Source organism: Centroberyx gerrardi, chromosome 3, assembly GCF_048128805.1.
Source record: "Centroberyx gerrardi isolate f3 chromosome 3, fCenGer3.hap1.cur.20231027, whole genome shotgun sequence".
NCBI classification, from domain to species: domain Eukaryota; kingdom Metazoa; phylum Chordata; class Actinopteri; order Beryciformes; family Berycidae; genus Centroberyx; species Centroberyx gerrardi.
Window position 1 is genome coordinate 23,323,090 of NC_135999.1, and position 17,703 is coordinate 23,340,792.

Below are 17,703 nucleotides of genomic sequence, written 5' to 3' on the forward strand. Positions count from 1 at the left end.
CCTCTCTCAACCAGCCTAATTATAGCGTTGCTGCTTGGTCTGAAACCCAAAGTTTCTACCTAATATTCTATTGGTTGTTGCAGCCTATGGCAGAGCCTGAGCCTTGTGTGCCACACAGAGTGAACCTCCTTCCTGTTGGTTTGATTTGGCTGCATGGTTCTGAATCTGCATCATGAGTGCTGGCCTGGATAAAGCACGAACTGTGCACACACAATGCATTCAGTTAGCCCACTGGCAGACTGGGGTAGCTCAAGTTTTTGGATGCATCTGAAGTATGGCTGAAGGAGAAGTGCTAACTTGGTTTTCTGTCCCATGTTCTCCCTCCTCTCTCTCGATGTCTGTCTCTGTCTCAGGGGTTCGATGACCAGCCTGGAGTCGAGCCACAGCGGTTTCTCTCAGCTCAGCGCCGCCACCACCTCCTCCAGCCAATCACAGTCCAGCTCCATGATCTCGAGGTAGAAACTGGAAGCTGGGGACTACAACTTTGGACTACAATACCCACAATACCCCCCCACTGCCCTTATTGTCAACCCAAGCCAACTTCCACCTACCCCCCTCCTCTTCAGACTCTACCTACGACACAGCCAGTCTCTGTGGAACTGAAGCATGCTTGCACAAACAGGAGACAAAGAATTTAAAAAAAATCTGCGGCAAAAAGAAAATACAAAGACTATGTGTACAATTTATAAAGGGCTGTTTTATCGCACAAAGGTCATGTATTTTTCTTGCCTGCTGTCTCTGCCGGGCAGCCGGTTGAATCAGAACATTTGGAGAACGTTTGGTTGCTTCGACTTTGTCTTTTGCGCGGTGGAAGGATAAAAGACGGGAGATGAGCTGGTGCCTTTTGGGGCAACGGAAGCTGGAAGAAGCAATATTCTCATCCTGGGAGCTGTGGGACCAGATGAAGAAACTGGAGGCGCTGTTACATATATGCATATTCATGTACACACACACTCTCAAACAATTACCACACACACCTCACTTAATGTGCATCGGCTGTAAAGACTGGATGTACTGTTGGATACAAACAAAAACACACACACGCACACACACACAGAGACACACGCACAGATGCTTGATGACATGCAAAAATCTACAGTGTTTGCCATATTACCAGAGGGGTTTATTTAACCTGGTGAATTGTTTATAGGTCAAGTGTGGGTGGTTGGTGTAAACTCTTACTAGACCTGGGTCAAATATCATTTCCAAATAATTAAAACTGTTTTTCAAAACTGCATGGAATATTGAGTGGGTGGCGTTTACTGAATCACGGCAATACAGATGGTGTCAGGAGAGTGGTCAGTCACACAGAAGTATACTACATTGACGTTCAGATATTTTCCTGTGGCTGTCTGAGCTTTCCGGCGGTCATTTTATTTGTCTTATGTGGCAAATCCCACCCATCTGTCTCATGAGGGCTTTATCAAACCACGAAAAGCATTTGAACACGCTATTTGACCCGGGTCTGACTCTTAGCGAGGTAATCCGCTAGAAGCAATAACACGAGTTTGAATTTATACTGTGTGAAATATTTCTATTTATCATTAAGATGTATGTAGACTGTGGAGTATCATGGGTGCTTGGTGCAGATGATCTTCCTGTCGTAAGGTATGGACGGGCAGGCAGGCAGACGGGCGAACTGGTCCAGTAAACCGCTACATTCTGCGACGTAAACATTACTACTTTGCTTTTATTTAAACTGCCATCAGTTCAGCAGAGAAAGAAAAATAACTTGCCGGTTTTTACCTTTATGGAATTTCATTATTTATTCATAAATCGAATCGGATCGTTACTGGAATGGCCAGTCAATCGGTTTGCTTTCTGTCGACTGTCTGCAGAATTGAGGGACACCTGTAAAAGAAATCAAGTTGTCAAGGAGATCCCTTGTCACTGATTTGTGAATGTGCTACTGATTGGCTAGCTCTCGCTAACCAATGAAATGCCTGAATTTTGGAGGGTCATGATGTGATGGGTCAAAACTGCCATTATTATATTTTTTTTTTTCTCAGTGATGTAGATTTAGTGTGCATTAAGGATGAATGTTACTTTGTGATGAAGCTTATCATTTGTCACTGCGTCATTAGGAACGTATTGATACTGTACATGTACTAGTGTTGGGTGGAGATTGTTACTGTTTTGGAGGCGAGTACTTGATGGGGTGATGCGGTGCGTTACTGCATGCTCACATGGTGAAGGGGTTTACAGATCTATAATTTAGACTTATGAAATACTACATTTGAGAGCCATGTGTCAATACCATTTTAGCCTTTATAATCATCAGTTAGAAATGTACCTGCTTTTTTGAAGGTCGCCTCTTTGGTAGATCAGCAATTATGGATTGAATGATGTCGACATTTCTAAATGCAATGCATCCATGCAACTGTTTGTTTTTTTATACAACCTCTGTGTGCTTGTGAAGCACTAATTACTACCCGTGGATTTGACTCCCGCCGAAGGGCACAAATGATCGTCCATCCGAGTTTGTTGTAATGGGGCTTTTTTTGCAAAGTCCTGGATCATAAAAATGTTTATTCTGTGGTCAGAAAGTAGAGGGCTGAAGTGCTCGTCACACTGGGGTAATCAAATGTGTGAATATGTTGAACTAGCCTAACTTAAATCTAAACGATGTTACTCCGTATGTTGGTGATACACTTGGAAATCTTTTTAGAGCAGTAGAGATGGGCAACACTCCCTTCACCAGTCAACGAAGTGAGACACGGGGTCAAACATCCCTCCAGTGTTGGCTACAAAATGTCTGTATGGCATTATAACAGCAATGCCAAGGCAACACATTGGGCTCTGTTGCCATCTGACTCTCCCGAAACGTCACCTTGTGTAGCTCACAGCAAAAAGAAAACATGGGTATGAGGGTTTCCTCTTACATGGGAATCAAGTTCCTGAAATCACTGGCCCCCTGCCTGTTTTTTTGTTTTTGCTGTTACATGAAACACGGCTTGTTTTTAACCATGTAAACAAAAAGGTCAAGGGATAATATGTGATATCTATGTGTCATTAACCGCAATAACATGAAATGCTTTACTGAGAAAAGGACCTCCTCTGAATGAGGGCTGTTAAGCGTGAATGACGGTGTGAAAGAATGAGAATTGAGTGTTTGAAACGATGAAAATATTATGCCTGTAAATTGTCTAACAGTCCCCCGAACCCCGTGGCCGGTGTAAATACCTATTTGTACTCTTTCCTTCTCACTTTCTGAAGCATGTCTAGAAATACAGTAATTTCCCCTCACTTTGCAATTCTTCCGGGAGACCTCATTGCCGTTTGATGGATCCTGCTCATTGGTTCACAAACAGGTCGCATCAATTCCAGACCTCGTTTCTCTCCGATTTGTCCTCTTGTCTCTCTCTTGTCTCTCTCTTGTCTCTCTCTTTCTCCCTTTTACACTCCAGTTTTGCTCTGTTTTCCTTTCAAACACTTTTGTTCTGTACGTCTTTGAAGCAGAGTGGACATGTGCTTCGTAAAACTGGCTCACTAAGCTGAGTACTGAAGCCATAGACATATAAAGTGTACTCAGAGCAGATGTTGTGTCTCAGTTTCATCTGACTTCAGTGTCACTACAAGCACCAGAACACTTCCACACTCTGCCTCCCTGACTCTGTTAACTCTTACTCTTACTCACCTGCGTCAAGGTCTCATTGACAGATGAGGGCTATAACCGTTTGTCTCGATTTGTCCTCGTCTTTCTGCTTCTCCTTTTCTGACGTTGTTGCATATCTTCATCTCTTTAACCTTGACGTGAATAATTATGTAAAAAGGACTTGTTTGGATTAATGAGAAAATGGCGCCTTTACATTTTTTGAAAGCATTAAACTTGAATTATGAGAAAATCGATGCACTGTTGTGTTGAATTCATTTAACAGTTATCATTGCTCTCTTATTTTTGTGATGTGTGAAGTTGGATACATATTGACAACGTCCACAACTTTCCATACAATGGCTGCTATAATTGAGATAATCTGTGTAATTTGGCCCACAGACCCATGCGTTAACTTCTGTCTCTCAATTTGAAATCTAAAATGTGTTCATATTCATAGTATTCTGTTATATCACCACACCGCCATCTTGGTAGGAAAATAACAGGTGATTCTAACAAATTAACAGATGATTATAATCAAAGCCACAGCCAATGAGCTGTGTATATGGTAAAACACCATACTGGTAGGAAATGCATGTTATCGATCAGTACAATGAATTATAGAGTAAGAACTCAGATGAATCCTCTTCTTTTGATTCCTTAACCTCCATTTACTATCATCAAAACAAGGTGTGGAATTTGCCTGATAGATTTTAGACTAGAAATAGAAATAGGAATACAAGAATCCAAATAAAAGATTTTATATTTACAGGAAACATTTTTTGCTGCTATTCATATGTAATATTTATCCAGAATGATTCTGTGTCATAGATCACACTTCTGTAAACCAACATCCCCCTTCCTCATGTTTTACTGTCCTTCCACAAATTAGTTTTATTTGAAAATGCTTCTATTACCAAGCTGCAAAGTCATATGCTGTCTAGAGATTTGCATGTTTGTGTGAATTTGTTCCCCCTCAAATTTTGGAAGCAGTGTGCCGCTGGCTGCATTCACTCTTTTTATCAATTCTTAATTGGTGAGAATCATAAAAAATGGGTTTTATGCATGCTGCATCACCGGCTTTTGAAAATGAGGAGGAGAAGATTGACACCGGTCCTCTGAGTTTCTTTGTTTATCTCAGCATTCAACATTGTCTTTTCTTTGTCTAATGGATCACCAGTCAGTCTTTCTCACACCAAACATTTCATTATCCGTGTCTCTCTCCTTAGTCTTTCCTTCCTCTAGAGTTTGCAGATCACCCAGCTCGTATTTGCAGTGGAGTCAGTGTTTTTAATATTGGAAGTGCTGTCAGTGGAGGCAGTAATGTTAATGGACCACTGCTTTTTCTGCATCAAAAGAATCACTGGTTAGTAGTTGATCTTGTCTCGTCTCCTCTTCACCAGATTCTCCTTCAGGCCATCTCTACTTCTATCATGTACCTGTTTGCTCGTTCATCAGCTGCAGCCAAGGCTTCTCTGATAACCTGCTTGTCCATCTTCTCCTGCCTGTTGATCCTCCTCGCTCTCAGCTTTCTGTCATCTACCTGGTTTCTTCAGAGCCTTCGGAGCCTGCCTCTTCATCATCTTCTTCTTCTTCTTCCTTCCATATCATCTTCCGTCTGAGATCCGACACTTCACTCAGTCTCTTGCAGAGTGTGCTGACCTGCAGGTCGTAGGACTCCTCTCTGGGGTTTTGTACGTTGACCAGAAACTCCCGGTAAAGCGCTTTGTGCTGCTGTGTGAGAAATACCTCCAGGTCTTTAGACCTTTGGTTGACCCGGCTGGCCAGGAAGACCAGCTCCTCTTCACTCATCCTCGTCTGTCTGGTACAAAAAACACAGGATAACGATGATTGATGAATGTACTCATGATGTGATGGTGTTAAATAAAGCTGCTATAGGGCATCACATTGTAGCTGCATTGCAATCCAAATCTCTTACATTAACTTTCATTTTGGCTGAAGAAACTGAAGTTGTGACAATCATCTGCCCCTGACATAGTGAAGAAAAACACTTAACTTTGACACAAGTGCATATTCAGTGCATGTATTAAGTTATGTGAAAAGTGTGAACACTGTTGGTTACATCTGATCATTTGACTGGAGCTGCCTGGTCCCATCTAGTAGAGAATAAAAGTGAAATGGTTCCAATTCCAATGAGCTAATGAGGCATTTGAAAGTAGTGAACTAGATGCTTCTCTTCCTATTGCATATGATTATTTTATTCTAAGTCTGACACTGGCAGATTAAAGAACTTCCATTGCACACCTTTGACTTTCTCCATGCTAAGACATTAAGGGACAATGTATTGAACTCATTTGCAAGTCTCCTGGTTATAGGCCTACCATTTAGGAAACAAAGACAAAAATGGATTGCCATACAGCTGCCAAACACAAGTAAAACTCTTACATTTTTACTCCTTGAATGTGATTTAATTTATTTTCCTAGTGTTTCATTTGTACAGTATAGTGCTTTACAAAGAGCTGCAATATCAGTACAGTATTCAGTTGTATGGACTCACATTTTTTATTCATGTGGCTTGCTCTAAAACCCACTAGATGGCGATGAACACCACGCCACACTGAGGCCACAGCCAGGCCCCGCCCTCGTAGTGACGTCATGCTGTAAACACGGAAGAAGATCGCCCTCGGTCTTCGTGTTACAAACGCAGCTTCTGTCAGTGATTTTCTTTTCCAAAAAAGCCCTTTGCTTTGTGACCCTGTGTCCTCTGCCGAGCTGACACGCTCACTGTCCAAATGTCCGGTCCTGCCGAAGAAGATTTGGTGAAGCAGTGGGAAAGGTCAGCGGCCTGTTCTCTTTTCATTCACATAACGACATTCGCACCCTGTGGAACGACACCCACGCGCTTCAAAGTTTACTCTGTATATATGTAACAGGTGTTCCCAACCTTATTCATGCCTTGGACCCCCGAATAGATAGGCCACACATTGAGCCACAAGCGGCAATTGGATGATAATTTGTTCCATTTGTATAATTTAATACACGACTGGACAGCTGCCTTTAATGTTGATATGGAGAAACAGTGGAAACTATCGGTTATTTGTCTGGAGACCCCTCTCAAAACCACTGAAGCAGCCATAGGGGGCCCCGAACCACAAATAATATAATATATCCGGGTTGGGGCCATTCATGAATTTAACTGAGAATGCATGGTAAATCCAAATTCACTTGCTGGAGTTGCAGTTGGAATTGGAATGTCACCCAGCTCCAAGGAAACAGAATTGGAATTGAATTGGAATGGCAGGACACAAATTAATTCCATTAAATTCCATTAAATTCCACTTCTAAGAGAGGCTGTCTTGACTTGGTAAATATTATAAATCAAACATTATGAATCAAATAAAAAACAGTTAAACAAATCAAATACATTCAGTCATAATGTATGTATTAAGATTACATGTTATGCATCAAATACCACCTGAAAGGTTCCTTAAACATTTTATGATATTCAGTATTGATAATAGGCTATATAGCACTATGTGTAATCTTAGATATGTGGTAAGAAAACAAAAACAACATGGAATTTCATTGAATTAAATTCCAATTCAGTTCCAATTCTGTTTCCTGTAGGTTTTTGTCAAGTTCCATTTCCAATTTCGTTGAATTGGAATTGATGAGTTCATTCATGAATTGAGCCCAACCCTGTAATATATATTATAATATAATACTTCAATGGACTCCACAATGATCTAGCAGCCTCCTTTAGCAGCCAGTGTTGTCTCCCCTTCTTCTTTTCCTAATGTTCACCTAATGCCCATTTCCTATCAGGTCCCCCCAAAAGTCCAGACCACTCATGTCATGGGGACTTATTTCCCTCAATGCATTTGTCATAATTAGCTATTTTGAAGTATCTGCTTGTTAAAAACAAACAAATAAATAAAAGTGTCCCATAAGACATTGGCAGATGCTGCTACATTTCCCCCCTCTGCCGCCGTAACTCTCTGCCAGCAGCTCTGGAGCGGTGCCACCAGCCGCACCAGCCATTGATTTGTGAGTGTGTTGTGAAAAGGCCACTGATAACGGCATGATACCATATTATGTCCTTATTCCCTCTGCCATCCCCCCGGCAGATTTGTGTCTGGCTCTGGAGCTATAAAAGTCCAGCTGAAGACCGGAGAGGTAGAGGGATCAGTGCGGCTTCTTCTTTTTTTTCTTACTTTTCTTCTTCTTTTTTATTTTATGGTGGGGTCAGTGTGGGTTTGCCATGCAGAGTCCTTGATAAAAGCTCATGTCAGAGGTTGTTAAGTCTCTAACTGGAAAAGATTATCTGGTTGGCTAGACAGTGAGACTTACCAATTATAACTGAGCAAGTATTTTACCCATTTTTTCTAGTTCAGTACTTTATTGCCACATCAACTTGCAGTTGTTGCAGTGAATTTGTCTGAATGCGCTCACAGAACATAATACACAAAAAAGACAAGACATAAATCACAGGAACATAAAACAAAAATCATACCCCTCCCTCAATATCCCACAACATAGAATGGAAAAGTGCATAAAAAACTTTTTTTAAAAATTAAAACTTAAAAGAAGAAATGTAAAATCAAAAAATTGAAGAAAGTAATTACAAAACTACTAGTTCACAATCCTTGGTCTCAAATTAGAGTAGCCTAACTGTTTTAAAGTAGAAACTAAAGTTACAGCATCAGAAACACAGATGGTAAGTGATAATAGGTGTAGTATATTTGTACCTGCTTGTGTGCACACATTGTTTTTTAAAGTTGCACTAACAGACTGAAGGCCGTCCTCCCGCTCTGTCCCTGTGCAGCGAGCAGGCCGGTCTGCGGCAGCAGCTGGTGGAGGAAGACACGGAGGATTGGCAGAGGAACCCGGACTTCTGCGGCCTGGAGAGAGTCGGCGGAGTGGATCTGTCCTTCATCAAAGGGGACGACGTCAACGCCTGCGCCCAGCTGGTGGTGCTCAGCTACCCCGGCCTGGAGGTGAGTCACGATGCCCGGCACGGCCGCCATGTCAGCGTTATTACCAATACATACAAGGGGAATTAAGTAATCGGTGCCCTTTATTGAGTTCTATCGGCCACCAGTAGGAGTCACAACAACACTTATTTCCTCCTATACAGTCTTTGGTGCTTCCGTTCCCTTGAATTACAGAAGCACCATCAACAATAGTCACATTTTCATAGATTCCAATGTAAGATACTGTAATAATTATGGTGTTTGTAGTTTGTTATTTTGGCTTGAGAATGAGGCTTTTTAGCCTTCAAAGCTGAAATATCTTGTGATGCTGGTCGCTCCCTTGTAGCACCGTCCTCCATCGTTTTTTTTTTTTTTCAAAAGTGTTTTGAAAGCCAGAAATTTCACCCTGGCAAAGTAATTGTTGAGTTATTGATATTGATCAACAACACTGTCAACTCCCCACAGATATATTTTGGTCATTTTGTACTTTGGGGCAGTAAACATCTTACTTATTGTCCCTTTAAAAGTGCTACTGCTAATAGTCTTGCCATCCTTGGATTATTGATTACAAGCTCTCTGTCAAATAAATCCTTTATCTGCTGTGAGTTCATCACCTCCAATTCACTAGACTTTTTTATGTTTACTGAAACCTGACTGCGTGAGGGAGACTTTGCCCAGTGGATTGAAGCCGCTTCCTCAAAGTACTCATACTTCCACCAAGGCTCTCTGGTGGCAGAATCCACAGAACGGATTTCAAATGTTCTCCCATTTTTAATAATTTCTCTCCTTTCTGAGATTCTGAGCTCCCTAATTAATGTTAAGAAGACCCCTCGGCTGTGTGTCTTAGTGTATCGACCCCCAAAGATAAATAGTGACTGAGTTCTCAGAACTACCTTCATTATGCCCAAATTTCATAATATTTAAATTCTTGGGGATTTTAAAATCCACGTCTGTTGCTGGTCCAGTGGTGTTGTGTCTGATTTTATTAATCTTATTCAGTCTTTTAATTCAGTTTTAATTACGTTTAATTAAGATTCACCCCAACTAATGTTCCACTCATTAGAAATGTGTGAATCTGACCATTTGGATTTTTAATGGTCAGATGGTTTTTAATGTCCTGCTGTCTTACCCTTCTCCCAGCCTCTGTGAAACTGTCCAACTGCGCATCTTTAACTCTTCTTCTGCCTTTTAGACAGCAACTTCCAACAAGTGCCTCTCCTCAACAACGAGGAGCATGTTGACTATTTTAATAGCACCGGCTGGATTTTTCTCAATACTGTTGCTCCCTTTAAGAACAAAAAAATCATGAACAATACGCCTGCTATAGCAGATGATAACACTCCCATGGCCATGAAGTCATAATGTAAAAAAGCAAAATGTAAATGCAAGGCTGATAAACTGCATGTGCCGTACAATATCATGAAGGACTTATGAAGAACCTATGTCATATCAGAAAGGCGTTAAGGATGCAAGAGCGTTCTGACCTTATTTCAAAAAGCATCATAACTCGAGGGCTTTTGAATATTATTGATTCAGTTGTTTAACCTGTCTTCTGTTGACGCCTCGCCTGAAAAGTGTGAAGAATTTTTAATATTCTTTACAGAATTAGCAGAGGATGTTTAATCTCATCCAGATAAATTTTCCAAGTCAACCGAAGCAGTTAAAGCAAAGTAGGCAAGGAAAGGAAGCAATTTTAATATACGGTACAGCCGAGCTTTAATATACAAAGCAGCACGAGGTCGTGTCTTGTTAAATTGCCTTTTGTTAAAGTGACCGTGACAGTCCCAATTTTCATTTTGTGAGCCTTACAGAAGCATTCCTCCTTCCCTCGTCTGCGGCCTATCACGGGCTGCTGGCACTCTCTGCAGCGTAACCCATCATAATTAATGACATTTGTCAGTATACATGAACCAATTCCATAATAACATAAAACAAGGCTAATGAAATGTTCAGAAAAGGCTGTCCAATAATGTGATTATGTTCCCTGGTTTCATTCAGTTTACTCTAACACTGCCACCTAAGGCCATTTGTGACACAAAGTAATATTGGCGATATGTTACAGTACGGCCAATGCTACTGAATTTCAAAAATTCACTTAATCAAAATGTGTTTTTCTTTTCATAGTTTTTGTGCTTTATCACAGTTTGCATTCAAGTTTTTACCCAAAGAAGTCATTTTCAGACAACAGCTGAGCACATTTGGTTTTGCTTTGTTTTACTGTATATTTGAATGATACTTTAACACATCCTTCAACATGCAAGAAATCCAGGTAACATGTTACAATTTCTGGCAGTGGCAGAAGCTATGAATTTTATTTGTGGAATATACTGAAAGGAAATGTCTTGGTGCTTGTATTTTTACGGAGAACTGCATCTTCTATAGCAGAAGACGGATGTTGTACGTCCGCCTGTCGTAATGAAATAACTTGCAGCTACAGTGTCAAACCAGATACAGTGCACAAATACAACATTGCACTCACCAGTCTTCATTTCACTTTCCTACATAACCTGCGGAAACAACATTTTATGAAGGTCGACTCACCACTGTCAGCAGTATGACACTGACATCTACTGAATGGTAGATGACATTTCATATTCAGAACGAGCAGCTCCTTTGTGTCTCATCGCAAACTCTATCCAGTAAACATCCGTCTCTCTAGAGGCTTCATGGGCTGGTTTCTGTGCAGAGTGGAGAGCTTTTGCATGTTAGCCTTGCAGGAGCCATTGCGGAGCATTTGAAAGAACATCACTTTGTCTAACTAGGACCTTGGCGCCTCTTCTCGTTTCAAGCTGGAGAAGATTTTCAAACTGGTCAAAGAGCAGTGACAGCCCAAGCACCAGAGAGCTACGGTATCTCCTCCACAACTTTGTTGATACCCACATGGGATACAAAGAGGGTCATAATTATCATGATGATGTTGCCCAAAATAAAAAGCCTGTTCCCCAACATTTCTCCAAATGACTGTGAGGAATAAGGGCAGATTCTACTTGGTTGGCTTTATTCCTTGGATGACTGGTTCCAAAACAAAATGACAAATCCATGTTTTCCAAAACTCTGAACAAACTCCATGTAAAGAGGTTTAGGAGGCTTACATTAGTAGCAACCAATATGTACAACGTTTGGTATAATAGGATGAGAAGTCAAAAAGTCAGTGTGAATCGACCAAAGATCATATGAATGAAGCAATATGTAGTAGTCTATATCCGGGTCCAATACATATAAAAAGCTTTTAGTTTGGGTTTATGGGTTTATGTTAGCGTGAGACAGCTGTAGCCTAAACATACCATGAAACATCGTGTTCCAGACCCTTTTCATTTTGTCTCTTAATCCAGAAATTAAAACTACACCAAATGATAATGGTGATGGACAAATAGAGAGATGAACCTCACCAGTTGTGGTAAATGAGCAATATTAATATTAACAGGCATTTTCAGATAGTGTGAAGCTGAAGCTTGGCTGCCTGTGACCTTGTAAACAGGCTGTGTCCCAGTAGTGTAGCAGTTCTTGGCAAGGCGCACCGTGGTTACTTTGTGACCTCTTCAATGCAGCTCTTCAACAACAACACTGATGGCGATCCAATGACTGGCAACCATGGAAACAGAAAAACATTGCCAACCCGGACATCAGTTGTTGCACCGAGTGTTAAGAGAGAGAGGAACAGAAGCATTTATCAATACACAGGATATGATGTTGCTGTCCTTTGTGCCATAATGCAAGGTGAGCATTCATGTAGAGGATGCATCCTGTCAATTCATACAACCTGGAAGAAATATTCCAATATAAAGAGAAAAACATTTCATTTCAGGAAAGAGAATTACAAGAATACAATTCAGCAAAAAAGATTTTCAGCACTTGAGAAAATAATTTCCTACAAATCCTGTAAATTGTTTATTGAGCATTATCTGCTTAATAGAAGGAAGTAAAAGCTCTATTATGAAATTGAATCAGAACTATGAGGCTTCACCCCTTAGCTACGAATATTTCACACACTCCCTCAATCCTCTTTTCATATTCAGAAAGAACTACTTTGTCAACTCCATCTTTGACTGCTCATGTCAACATCTGAGGAAAAATCTCCTTTGTTTTTTGTACTATTTGACACATATATCTACCAAAAGGTAGGACATTTCGGTCATAATTCACAGCCCTGTCTAACATTGATTATGGCTGGTATTTGCACTTTTCTAATATGTTTTGAAATTGTTTTCTGCTATCAAGCTGCAAAACCACAAATGTGCCATGCCACTGGACAGAATCTGCACTGTTTCACACTGTAAAGAATCTCCTCAATTTGACAAGCTGATTATGTGTAAAGAATAGAAAATGGCAATAGTGTTTTCAGCCAATTTAGTACTTTACATAAATACCTATCACCCGCCGTGGCATAATCCCTTTGAAGTCTTTTTATCAATAAAGCCTGTATTACTTTTAATAATAACAACAATGTGCAAATGGCCCTCAGGTATGCAACAGCTAATTAAAAAAAAGCGGCACAAGTAACTTGGCCGATGTTCAGAGTATATTCACGTCCCTTTAATCAACAACAATCAAAACACGTTTCATTTTGTGTCAGATGCTCGGATGTTAGCAATCATTCAAGCTGACTCTCTACACCTTGCACAGCTTGTGTGTGTATGTGGACACACACTTACATGATGCAATTTAGTGGGGCGCTTTTGTACCAAAGCACTTTCCCAGAACCTGAACCCTGACAGTGTTAGTGCAATGCTGAACTCACTGAGCTCCATGCAGCACCACAGACACATCAGAAACCCACTGCTGTTCTTACTTTATGTTACATTTAGGCAATTAGCTGACACTGTTATCCAGAGTGAATAACAGTGAGTGAGCAGGCAGGGGTTCAGTTTATTGCTCAAACAGGACACAAATGGCTGTTGATGGACACACTGGCTGATACAGGGATTGAACCTACAACCTTTCGATTACCGGACAGTCTCTAACCACTAGGCCACCCTGCCGCCCCGGGGATAGGAGTGCTAAAAGATGAATGAGTGTTTGTGTCCCCCCCCCCCTACACACACACCAGGTGCTGTATGAGGACAGTCAGATGGTGACCCTCACTGCCCCCTACATCGCTGGCTTCCTGGCCTTCAGAGAAACCCCCTACCTCCTGGAGGCCCTGCAGCGGCTGGAGAGGACGCAGCCCGGGCTTCTGCCTCAGGTCAGCACATACACACACACACACACACATTCATCTCTCAGTTGAGATGGGCACACATTAAACTAGATAAGAAATGACAGAAAAGTTTACTTTCTCGGGGCAGAAGTGTGTCCACTACTTTGTTGACAAGACAAGGTTGACAAGAATATTGGACATCAAGACTGTCTGGCAGGACTATAGCCCGTCTCAAACTTGTCTTGTCTATCCGCTATTGGATGCTGACTTGACTTTTCCCACTTTTCTATCTAAAACTTTTGAAAGATAATGTTTTTCTCCACCTGGTCCACCCTCATATATTTTCTCCCTACAAACAAACAACTACAAACAAAGCACTACAAACAATTTAAAGGATTACTCCTGTTTATAGTATGGAAATTGATGAGTCAAAACCCTCTGCATTAATTAGCTGGATGTTGAAGGGTAAAGTCCAGAGCTCCTGCAGGTGGATCTACATCTCTGTTGATCCTTAAGCATTATTTTTACATTTGGAAAGACATGTACGGTGTTTATTGCCTATTTTGGTCTTGCTCTTAGATAGGACTCGTTTTGCTCTGGTCTCCTTCTTGACTTGGTCTCAACCCCCTTTGGACCTGATCTTGACTCAAACTTGACTGGAACTGATCTTGGAATTTACTTTGACTCGACTAAGGTGGTCTCGGCTATCTTGCTGTTTGGTTATCCTGATCATTCACAAAGAAATGATCTTATCTTGACTTTTAAGGATAAGAGAGGATGCAAACATAAATTTATGGGGGGGGTGAAGGAAAAATAATATAATAGTTTAGTTTAACAAATAGTTGAACAAATCACTGCTCCCATTAACTTATGTAAGAATCTTACCTTTAAAATTTGTAATACTGTATATAACTTTTTTGAGCAACAAGCCCAACACTGTTGACAACTTAGCTGACATTACTGGGCTCGTTCCGATGCTGTAAACTCCACCCATCTGCTACTCCACGCAGGTTAAAACTCACTTTGAATTATTTGCAAACACTATCTGACACAAATCTGCCGCTCCCCCTCTCCCACTGTGTGTCTCGATAAGTCACCTGTCATCCGTCCTCTCCCACTCACCTATGTTAGTCACAGCTCACACACATCACTCCCACCGCACTCCCACTCTGCTGCCCTGTCACCACACATGCACAAACACACACACACACACACACACACACACACTCATAGATTTAACAGTGACATTTAGCCCTGGATAGACCCAGTCCCTGCTCACTTTATCTGTAACCTTTCAAATGATTTCCCGGTGACTTGTGATTCACGGCAGAAATATGCCTGCAGAATCACCTTTGGCAGCAAGAAATCATCGGGGTGTTGGAGCTGGCAGCGTTAGAACGTCAATTTGAGCAACTCTTCCCTTACAAACTTTTTAAACTCAGGCAGAAGAAACTCTATACATCCGATACACACATGAGGTGGGGCTAATCAGGAAAAACATGATGTGAGCTATGTCGACTGTTACATATTTGGCTGTAAAGTGGTACGAATTGATAACTTGTTTGTATCGCTAACAGGACTAAAAAGAGAATGATAGCAACACTAGCCAGTTAGCTGTATCCTGCAACCTGGATGGAAAGCGTGTATCTGTACCTTGCTTATTAATACCTTATTCCCACTGGACGAGTAACCCGAGAAATATGTGGGTGGCCATTAGTGTGAAAGGCTCCACCCGGGTAGGATGACCCCAGAAAACGACTCTGATCAGGTCGAGGACGTTCCTGTGTCCAAGGTTTGGTGGGAATTGCTTCCTTTCCTCTTACACAGGACAGACCCGGATCAACATACTGTAGTATTCCTGGGATGTGTGTGTGAAAAGGGTATAGGTCAATTTCTAGGTTTAATCCATTTCTCATGTTGCGATTGTGCGTCCTACCAACAGGTGGTGTTGGTAGATGGGAACGGTCTCTTCCACTACAGAGGTGAGTCTGGCTGCTTCATGCTTGTTTGGACTGACCCAGAGTGTATTTTTGCATTCCTGGCATCCTCTCTGTTTGATCCAAGCAAGGCTGTAGTCCGGTCTCGCTCCTGGATCGGCCAAAAGTCCAGATTCTTGTGGTGTCTGAGGCTGCGGTTGCATTTGTCATTTTGACACAGTGACTGTCTGTCATCCTGTCACTCCAGGACGCATTAAGTGACAGGCCTATCAGAGCTTTAAAAGCAGATCTGGAAGCGGTCGGGTTTGCATTGCGTTCTTATCTTACATAGTCTGGATGCAATTCAGCCACAGTGCTCAGTAGCTTTTTGTCTCAATTGATCAGGTGTTTGTGAATGTATGTATACTCATGACTGTGTATGTGTGTGTGTGTGTGTGTGTGTCCTTGTGTAAGCCTTCTTATTTTATTTTTCTGCTCTTATGCATGTTTATCCTTCTTGCATTTTTATTCTTGTCTTGTTTTGTTCTTTGCATTTTTATTCTTTTATAACCAATTTCTGTAAAGCACTTTGGTACAGACTTGTTTTCTTTTTTTAAAGCACTATATAAATAAACTTGAACTTGAACTTGAACTTGAACTTGAACATAAGCAATGCTATGAGAGAGAGAGGGAGGGAGGGAAGAAAAAGTAATGCACCCAGCAGTTTAAATATATCTAGCCACAGGAGACGCCTAACAGACATTTTCAGGTGTGGACATACAGCGGTGTGATCTCATTAAATCTGATATTTAGATTCGGGTCCACTCCAGCTTGTCGAAAAATGCTCGGCAACATTTCAAGGTGAGCACAACAAGCTCTGTAGGTCAGCTGGGAAAATTCTGCAAGTTGTCTCGCTGTCCAACAGCGGTGCAATGTTTAGACTCAGATCTGATAAATAACACCAAAATGACAAATGTTACCGCAGCCTGACTTGTCTTAGAGTCAAATCTGTTTTATATCAGTGATGTCTCGGTCTTGGCCACTGTGTGGTGTCAGTTTATTTATATTTTTATTACTTCACATCAATCCATTTACTTAAAAAATAGCTATCAGACATATTTTCTCTGTTATGTGTTAGGCTATCATCATGCAATAACATCATATTTACTGTATCACACCAATTAAATTACATTTGTATTATTATTATTTATTTTATTTAATTGTAAGGGACTATGTACAATGTTAAACATAAATGTTACCATTTGATGTATTGTAACAGATTTATCTTAGAGCTAGTTTTCATCTGCAGTCCCTTGGCAGGTTACAGTTGAAAACATACATATATACAATTTGCACATACAAACACACAACAGTAAGACATAATAGACACTAGACATTGAAGTGTACAAAATTTAAAAACCAGTGCAAAGTGCATGTGCTTTCAAAAATTAAGTCAGTTACAGTGTGCAAATTAGTGGTTGTACCGGTATGTTTGTTTAGCTTTAAGCCAGATTTCTTATTTGGTCTGGATTTGAGATTGTTGTTGTAACTTCCCAGAGTTCGGCCTGGCCTGTCACCTTGGCGTTCTGTCAGGTCTGCCCTGTGTGGGCGTGGCCAAGAACCTGCTGCAGGTGCAGGGAGTGAGCAAGAGCCAAGAGCACCAATCACAGGTGAGAGCCTCGCCTCCCCGATTTAAAATACTTCTTAAACCTTGCTTGAACTCGCAGCTTTCCCCAGACTTGCCAGAGTTGCACACTTGCCTTTTCCCCCCCTTTGTTGCAGATGTTTCTCTTTCTAACATGCCCCCGGCTTAAGGAACAAGCCGATGTAAAGAAAACCTTGACAAAAGGATGAAGTGCTGTTTCACCTTTTCGTGTGTTCCTTCTTGCTGTGTTCAAATGTTGCTTTTTCTGAAAGAGCTGCCAACCTTGACTGGAGTAGTTCCAATAGATAAATAGAATTATTTAGAAAAGTTTTGAGAGTGTAATCTTTTTTTCTGCGGTGGTTTTTGTGTACTGCATTCAAAAAAAAGGGAAGAAATGTCAGAGAGGGACAAAGCAAAGGACAGAATTTTGAATTGTTTGTGTGTGGGGAGATGAATGTGTGTGCGCGTGTGTGTGTGTG

General features: G+C 41.1%; 2 protein-coding genes across 2 annotated transcripts in view; both read left to right on the plus strand.

Moving 5' to 3' along the window:
• Positions 1-3,850, plus strand: part of LOC139924837 (SEC14-like protein 1) — a 38,157-nt gene extending 34,307 nt beyond the window's left edge. The window contains exon 16 of the mRNA XM_071916027.2: positions 354-3,850. Coding sequence (XP_071772128.1) covers positions 354-459 — 106 coding nt within the window. The 3' untranslated portion in view covers positions 460-3,850. The remainder of the gene's footprint in view (positions 1-353) is intronic.
• A 2,379-nt stretch (positions 3,851-6,229) lies between these two features.
• The window catches only part of LOC139924866 (endonuclease V-like), a 31,933-nt gene continuing 20,459 nt past the window's right edge, over positions 6,230-17,703 (plus strand). The window contains exons 1-5 of the mRNA XM_071916074.2: positions 6,230-6,389; positions 8,379-8,550; positions 13,574-13,708; positions 15,606-15,645; positions 17,137-17,249. Of these exons, the coding sequence (XP_071772175.1) occupies positions 6,346-6,389; positions 8,379-8,550; positions 13,574-13,708; positions 15,606-15,645; positions 17,137-17,249 (504 nt within the window). The 5' untranslated portion in view covers positions 6,230-6,345. The remainder of the gene's footprint in view (positions 6,390-8,378; positions 8,551-13,573; positions 13,709-15,605; positions 15,646-17,136; positions 17,250-17,703) is intronic.